Source organism: Colossoma macropomum, unplaced genomic scaffold, assembly GCF_904425465.1.
Source record: "Colossoma macropomum unplaced genomic scaffold, Colossoma_macropomum, whole genome shotgun sequence".
Classification (NCBI taxonomy): domain Eukaryota; kingdom Metazoa; phylum Chordata; class Actinopteri; order Characiformes; family Serrasalmidae; genus Colossoma; species Colossoma macropomum.
The window spans coordinates 1,102,501-1,111,185 of record NW_023494795.1 but is presented as its reverse complement, the minus strand read 5'-3'; the positions used below and the strand labels follow the sequence as shown (position 1 = coordinate 1,111,185).

The window sequence follows — 8,685 nt, the reverse complement described above, 5'->3', positions numbered from 1 at the left end:
GCCATATAGGGACAATTGAGAAAATATGAATGTAATAAAAATATGAATGTTTAGAGCAAAAAGAATTGTGGAAAACATGTCAATATCACTGAAAACGAGAGAAAGTTTTAGCCACTGGACGTTAACGCAGTAGGTTTTCGTGTCGGCTGTGGGGGCTTTAAGTGATGACTGCTCCTTCAAATGAGCTAATGCTGAAGCTAACACTTGAGCCAGGTGTGCTTAACTCAGTTATTTATGTAAACAGTATGGTTCGCTGTTTTGAGAAAACCATACAGTCAAAGGAGACAAATGTATAAAGCCCCCCACAACGGGTAGAGGAGCAGTGGAACTGGGTTCTCTGGCGTGATGAAGCTCCATCCGATACCTTGGGGATGAGTTGGAGTGATAGTTGCTATCCAGAATTAATCAGCCAAAATCAGTACCTGACATCTACAGACTTTTGAACATACAGGCCTCTTTTCCACTGTCAAGCCAAATGGTTCTCAGGGCTGTACTGGGCCGTTCCTTGTTGGTCTGGACTACTTTCTTTTTCCATCTGTTGTGTTGCTAAATCAGAACCAGGAAATACTGAAGAAAACCTCACGAACAAGTGGCAAACTGCTTACAGGCTAATAGCTATGCACACACCACCCACCACAAATCATGTTTGATTCGGTCTCTCACCCCAACTCCAGTCTCTTGATGTCCTCTCAGATTCTTTATCTGAACACCAATTACTGAAACAGCCTGTACTGCAGTGTGTTTCACCTGTAGCTGGCTAACTACACTAGCATTAGTTATATTTTTTAAACTTTCTGTCACTTCAACGCCAGTCATTTAAAGTTGTGCTCTCAGATATAAGTCCTTATCCTCCAAAAAGGTATTTTTAATCATTGGTTCACTAGAACCGAGCCCGTACTGTAGTGGGAAGCACGATACACTCGCATTAGCTTAGCCTAGCAGGCTACAGATTAAAGCACTACAGAACAAGTCTGATTTCAGCTTTCTGTCACTCCAGCACTGATCAGTCAACTTTGCTCTCACTGTTTTCAGTTTTCTGTTGTAGTTTTTATTATCTATAATTGTGATAGCAGAGCACCGGTTAGTCAAATCTAACCTGGGGTGTTTGGATCTCTTTAGCTAAGCTAAGTTAGCTAGCAGGACCCTAGTGGCAGCTTAGTTAGGAGGCTCCTGCTCCAGACACCAGAGAAGAGGTTTAATTTCGTCTTTCTATTCCTTAAACATCAGCCACTCGACTTCACTCCCTCAGATTTAAGTCATTATCATCTAAATTTGTGTCAGTAAAGCTTTTGTTAGTCAGAACCAAACCTGTTCTGTGGTGAACGAATGCTAACCAGCGTGCTAGACTGAAGATTTAATGTTTATTGAGGGGTGGATTTAAAAATCGTGCGCTGCTTACATTTATTTGCCGTCTGTGTGAGCAAATTGAACTTATTTGATTGTTTTCGGGTTTGAAATAACGCAGCAGGACGTGGTGGCACAATATTGACAGAACCAATCAGCGAATTGTGTGAACTACCTGAATTACCTGTGTGAATGACCCACTTCAGTCAGAGGATCCTCTGTATAGCCTATAAGTATTCATGTGAACAAAGTCATTTCAGCTTTTCGTTTGTGCATAGACATTGTGCAAGTCAGAAACAGGCAGAAAAGCACAAAAACAATGCATTTGCATAGCAATATCTAATGTAGATCAGCGCTTAGATGATGCCTCTCGTATGTTCACTGTTTGTTAGTGTCAAGATGTCATTAGATTTTGATGTCAGCTGTAGTTTAAGTAACATTCAATTCATTATATGTCTTGGTTTTTAAGTAACTCCTTCTTTAAAGGCTTGAACTTGAAGTCTGTCTTTTAGCGTTAGCTATTTAGTTTTCTGCTACCTGCTCGGCCTACTCTAGCGACACATATGGACAAAAATTATGTTCCAAATGTATTTATTTAATACATTTTTGCGATGTAAGATAATGGCCAAAAATGTATTTCTTAAACATATTTCAAAATGCATTCATTTGTATTTGTAATTATATTCTTTGAGTTGTATGTAGTTTTAACAAAGGCTGCAGGAATAAATAAACACACATGAACCGAATGAATGTTACTGACTTTGCATTAACAATATACATATCGCTGGAAGAAAACCTCGTATCTCCATTTTTGGCTTTTTTCAGTTTTTTACATAATTTGAAAATGCCTGTTTCCCTTTACATTGTTTGGAAATTTCATGATGAATGGACCAAAAGAAACGGCCCAAAATGACTTGGAAAAAAGTCTGGTTCCATTGACTTACATGAAAAGTAAAGTAGGTTTTTTCCTTTTCCTGTAAAGTTACCATTTTGGAGATATGAGGTTTTCTTCCAACAACAGCGATATACAGTAAGACACTCACACACAATGTATTTCAAATAAACAAGATATCAAATCATAACTGCATTTTCTGCTGCATATCAATACCTACAACACTCACTTTTGTCATGTTAAAAGTTCATTTTCTAATATTTAAAATGAAGATACTGGAACACAAATTCATTTCAGAAGGTATCAAACAGTAAACAGTGCAATAGACAGTATTTTGGCTATTTTAATACGTTTTCAAATGTTTTTGATAAATACACTCACATATATTTATTTTTGTACGGCACACTTCTGTGTGTAATATTTCCCCATACATATATGTGGTTAATATGGCGATATATTCAGAAAAAACATTTTAGTGGAATGTATTTCAGCATGGACTGCAATGCATTTCAAATATAGAAAAATATATGTCCATGTCTTTTTTTCCATATGGGGAGGGCAGAATAAATCCAGTTATAAAGAGAATATAACGTGTAAAACAAACAAAAAAAAGAGTCCGTTAGCGTCAACCAGTGAGTTTCAACTGGCAGTCTGTCATCTGGTCGCATTGTATGGACACAGATTTCAATGCTGACAACTGGGATTTTTCAAGCAGTCTTTCTGAAGCCACATTCACATGACATTCACATGCTCGCAACATTGCTGCTCTTGTTGTACTTTCATCTTCACTCAGCTGTAGTGATAGCCACAAACTGCACGTTGTCCCAGAAAAGCCTCAGAGACATTTACTATGACAAAACGATACCTTAAATAGTAAGCACACATTCTATGACTTCGCAAAAACACTAACGAGCGACACTTCCGCTCCCCAACCAGACATTTCAGCCATAATCTCGGAAGACAGTTGTCAGAATAAAGTGGATGAAAATCCTCTAGAACACCCTGTAGTTCTTTGTCCTAAGGGAACAAACTACACTGAACGTGTTACACAGTAAATGCACAGTTTGTTTGGGTATCTGACAATGTGATCTCTGTAAATTTGACCTTTTGTTTCCACTCATCACTGCTGTCGTCTTTTGCCACTTCAAACTCAATGTCTGCTTTTGCTCACAGACAGGCAGTTTCAGTTGTTTTCTGCCTCAATTGTCGCAGCTCACAACCACAGAAGGCCGGGAACAAAGTCACAGATTACATCAGCTGTGTCTCTTTCTCTTTCACTGTCACATCAGCTACTGAATATTTATATACTTGCGTTTTGACTTAGCTGCACATGCATTTTATCAATATGACTATTACTTTAACCTTTCGCTCTTATTACATTTGGGGCTTAACGGGCCTGTATCATAGGAAACCTCACTTTCCATGCTTTTTTAATGCGGCGTTTACCAATGTCGAAGTTTAAAATAGACCATTCATTCCCCAGTCCATACAGTCCATATATGGAAACTGAGCTCATTTGAATTCACTGGTTTTGTGATGTCACAAAAACGAGCACATTTACACTTATCTACCTATTCAGCTCACGCCATTTAGGCCACGGTCATTCATGCAAAGGTTACAAGGAGCATTTCATCCAGGCCTGCTTTTTGAATGAGGCATGATACAGGACAGCCAATCAAAGCACAGCTCATTTACATAACCCAATCTTAAAGTTGGAAAATGGTCATGTAAAAAATGAAGTATGATGTAAAACCACCCATACAAAAATGTACACTGTTAGCAAAAAAGGCTCTACTAATGAAGATTCAGTGGGTCTGGGTTTGATTCCCCGGCTGGGCGACCAGGGTCCTTTCTGTGTGGAGTTTGCATGTACTCCACGTGGTGTGGTGTCCTAGGTGTGAATGTGTATGTATGTCAGTCCTGTGAAGGACTGGCGACCTGCCCAAGGGGTTTCCTGCCTTCCGCAGGAAACATGAGCGCTGGGGACCCTATTTAGTGCTATATGGAACCCTTTTAAAAAAGGTTCTCTGAAGCATATACACCAGGTTGTCCGTCTTATAGAGTTATTTAACCATGCATTCATTTATGCAGTCAAATGTTTCTTTGACTTTTCACAGTTCTATATATAACTATTGTTTTTACTAAAGAACCTTCAATTTTTTTATTTTAAAGGGCCGATATCCTACATTTTTTTGCATTTTATTTTTAAAATGCATTTTCTTGCATTTATTTATTTTTCATATACAAAAAACTGTAATAATTCATTTCTACTCTTTACATGACCATTTTCCAACTTTCCGACCCCTTTTCTCTTACAATCAGACGGGCTGTTTTATGTAACTGTGCCTTTAGGACGTATATATGTAAACAAACTCTATTCTGACTAGCTTGTCTCTATTGTGCCTCCTAAAAAAGCAGTCCAGGCTGAAATACTCCTTAAAACTTGAATGTGGATTGGGTGGCTGTATGCCAATCAGGCAGATGTTTACCATTGTGTCTGGTTTTCGTGACATCACAAGAACAATGGATTCCAAAAAAAAAAAACAGTCTGTAATTGCACTGTAGATCTCATACACGGACTGAGGAGTGAACATTATGTTTTAACATTTTATTCATGTTTACATATAATGTCTATTATCTCAAAAAAAGTGAAGAAAATTTGGTATTAAACAATATGGGCCCTTTAAGAGTATACAGGCCCTTTAAATGGAGTCCTTAATAAGGGACCCAGAGTGAAAAAAAAGGTTCTCAGATAAATGTTCCTATAAACATTTTCCTCTCCAGTGAATTTTACTCCTGAAACAAAAGTAAGACATGTTTGTTACAGAGAGAAAATGTTGATAACACAGTTAAGTAGCCTTGTATATTTGCTACGGAGCCCCTAAAGTGCCTTTGTGGAAAAAAATTGCAAAGCCATTGTGTTCCGTCGCAAAACGTTTGCATTCGCTTGCTAAAGTTTTGTGTTCCATTGCAAAATCCAGTTATTGTGAGGGAACGCAAAGCCCCCCCTCTGGAGCCCCGCTGGCGACACCCTATATAAATAAAAATAGTGCGTGGCCACGACTTAGTAAGTCGTGGGAATGAGATGATTAAGTCGTGGCCACGACTTAGTAAAGCGTGGGAACGAGATCCTAGTGCGTGACCACGACTTAATCATCTCATTCCCACACCTTACTAAGTCCTGGCCACGCATTGGGATCTCATTCCCACGCATTAATAAGGCCACACATTATTTTTATTTATACAGGATGTCACCAGTGGGGCTCTTAGTAAGACTCGACTTAGTAAGGCGTGGGAATGGGATGATTAAGTCGTGGCCACGACTTAGTAAAGCGTGGGAACGAGATCACGGCTTACTTAGTCGTGGCAACGCATTAGGATCTCTTTCCCACGCTTTACTAAGTCGTGGCCACGTATTATTTTTATTTATACAGGATGTCACCAGCGGGGCTCCGTAGGGCTCCGTACATTTGCAAGGGAATGCAAAATTATTGCGACGGAACGCATAATCAACGTAACATGCATTCAACCACGGGCCCTTAGAGCCTCCGTAAAAATTCCCCTTTTGCCTCCAAACAGCAGGTGGCGCCAACAAAACGTGCGTTGTTTTTCCCCCTCTATTCTGCCGGTTAGGGAACACTCAGCTATCAAACTCTCTCTTTATTTTCGTTCAGCTGAAGCTCTCAGCAGACCGAGCTGCGGAAGTTTTACCGTAAAAGCCTTACTTTTACGAAAAATGCCTTTCCAGTATCCGAACGCGTATCGCGACGAGGCTGTGGTGAGTGTTTTACTGGAGCCGCTCTGGTTGCAGTAGCGCGCTGCTAAACGCTACTGAGAATGAATGGGTGCTAACGGCAGGTTAGCATTAGCCGAATCTATAGAGAATCAATAGGTGGATGCTACCGTTAGCATTAGCCGAGTCTGGTAGAGAATGACTGTGGACGCTACCGTTAGCATTAGCCGAGTCTGATAGAGAATGACTGTGGACGCTACCGTTAGCATTAGCCGAGTCTGGTAGAGAATGACTGTGGACGCTACCGTTAGCATTAGCCGAGTCTGGTAGAGAATGACTGTGGACGCTACCGTTAGCATTAACCGAGTCTGGTAGAGAATGACTGTGGACGCTACCGTTAGCATTAGCCGAGTCTGGTAGAGAATGACTGTGGACGCTACCGTTAGCGGAGCTTTGTTTTGTAACGTTGGTTAGCAGATGCTAACGTTAACTGGTGCTGCGACTTCTGAAAAATCACAAATTGCTGCCCAGCTTGCTTATTAGAACAAAACGTATCGAGAGAACATTTGTAACGTGCCTAAAGGAGCACTTTTGTACCAGAACAGTCACGCAAATGTAGCTTTAATTTGAGGAAACAGCCCTTTGGAACAGAAGCGACAGTGGGTTAACTGGATAGTGCTATAGACAGTGGACAAAGATGGTCAGTTTTCCATTCACTGCACACTTGAAAAGGATGTTTCTTCAGTAAAAAAACGTTCTATATAGAACCGTGAACACTCAGAGCCCTTTGCATGGTCAAAGGGTTCTTCAGATAGATAGATAGGTTAGATAGATAGATAGGTACTTTATTCATCCCGAAGGAAATTTAGCAGTCACACAACACAGGACAGTAATAATAATAATAAGGGTGAAACAATGTAAAAAGAAGAATAAATACAAAAAACCTATCTACAGACATATATACAAATATACATATACAAAAATCTGCAGTAAGATCTATAACCTGAGATGAAAAAGGCAGTGCAATAACAGCATATAATGACAATACTGAATAAATATGTGCATATATTGGTACTGAAATATATAGTGTCTAGGTGTGGAGTGTCCAGATATGCAAGATGTGCAGTAGGAGTTACAGAAAGTACAATATGTACAGTAAGGTGTCCACATGTGCAGAATAAACCTGTGGTTTAGCATGAGATTGAGATTAAGTGCTCATCTCTACTCTTCCCTCTTCAATGGAGAATGTGCTGTAGATGGTTCTGTGTAGCACCTTTTTGAAAATAGCGCCAAAAAGGGTTCTCCTATAGTAACAAACTTGACATCATAAGGACAGCAGAGCCCTTTTCAAAAAATGTTCTATCTAAGCCATCTACAGCACATTCTCCATCAATCTGAAGAACACTTTTCACGATGCAAAGAACCCTTTAATCATGCAAAGGTTTCTGTGAGTGTTCATGGTTCTATATAGAACCGGTTTCTTTACTAAAGAGCCCTTGAAGAACCATATTTTTGAAGAGTGTTGAATACAAAACACATTAAGAGAGACAGTAAACATATTAAAAACAAAAAAAACAAAAAAACAGTTGCTTTGTCATAGTGACCTGCTGCTGCTTATTAACTATGTACATTGTATAAACGGATGTTAGACTAGAGTGATAAAGAGTTGTGGACTTATAGTAACTCAAAACACATTCATAGGATCAGAAATGAATATATTTGTCACTTTTTTCATGAAAACTAGTTTAGTTAGCCACTAAGGTTGTAGATTTTTCGAATTTTCTTCATAAGTCGGTTGTTGAGATGTAAACAAAGTCATTCAGAGTGGTTTGATGTGAAATGGTTCATTTTAGAGAAGCTTACTGACTCAGATGTCTTTACAGTGGTGGTGATAGGAACTTAAGCCCAAAGATGAGGATTGTCCAATAGGAATGTCCCTCGGCTCTTTTCCTATTGGGCAGCCTTGATTTTGGGCTTAAGTTTTCTGGCTAAACTTAAGCCCAAATCCTGCTTTGTGAAACAGCCCACAGGGGTTGAGATGTCTACAACACAAATATAGCCATTTTATTTACTCTCCAAAACAAACAGTGGATCTACATGTGTCTTCTGAGCTTTTATATGTAATGCTGATGATTGGAAAATAACGGTAAATCTGGAAAAAGCTTATTTGATGGGCTATTTTGCCTTACGACACCCTGCATGCACCTGCCTCCGTGAATAAATTAAAAACTTTATCTCAAAATTATCTTAAAACAGTGTCTGAGATATCAGGCAGCATGTTAATAACATTCTCTGAGGGAGCTTTTGGAGGCATTCAGCTCCTCAGACGTCTGGTTCCTATCACCACCACTGTGAACCATTCTTACTGAGTTAGTTTCAACCAAGTCAAACCACTCTGAATGACTTTGTTTACTTCTTAACCATTAACCATGCAATTATTCAGGAACTTTGCCCCCTGTGAGACTGATATATGTAATTTAGCTCTGTTTTTAATTGCACCTCAATTAAAAAAGCAGTTCAAGCTGAAACACTTCTTACAACATCAGTATGAATAACCAGGTTAACCTGTTGTAGGTTTAATAAGCAGATACTGTATATCGCTGTGGGGGGGGGGGTCTGGTTCCATTGACTTACATTAAAAGTAAAGTAGGTTTTTTCCTTCTCCTGTAAAGTTTTCATTTTGGAGATACAAGGTTTTCTTCCAACAACAGCGATA

At 39.3% G+C, this 8,685-nt stretch overlaps 1 protein-coding gene across 1 annotated transcript in view; it reads left to right on the top strand.

Moving 5' to 3' along the window:
• The first annotated feature begins 5,843 nt into the window (after positions 1–5,843).
• The window catches only part of LOC118815180 (prolyl endopeptidase), a 16,367-nt gene continuing 13,525 nt past the window's right edge, over positions 5,844–8,685 (top strand). The window contains exon 1 of the mRNA XM_036581128.1: positions 5,844–6,014. Coding sequence (XP_036437021.1) covers positions 5,973–6,014 — 42 coding nt within the window. The 5' untranslated portion in view covers positions 5,844–5,972. The remainder of the gene's footprint in view (positions 6,015–8,685) is intronic.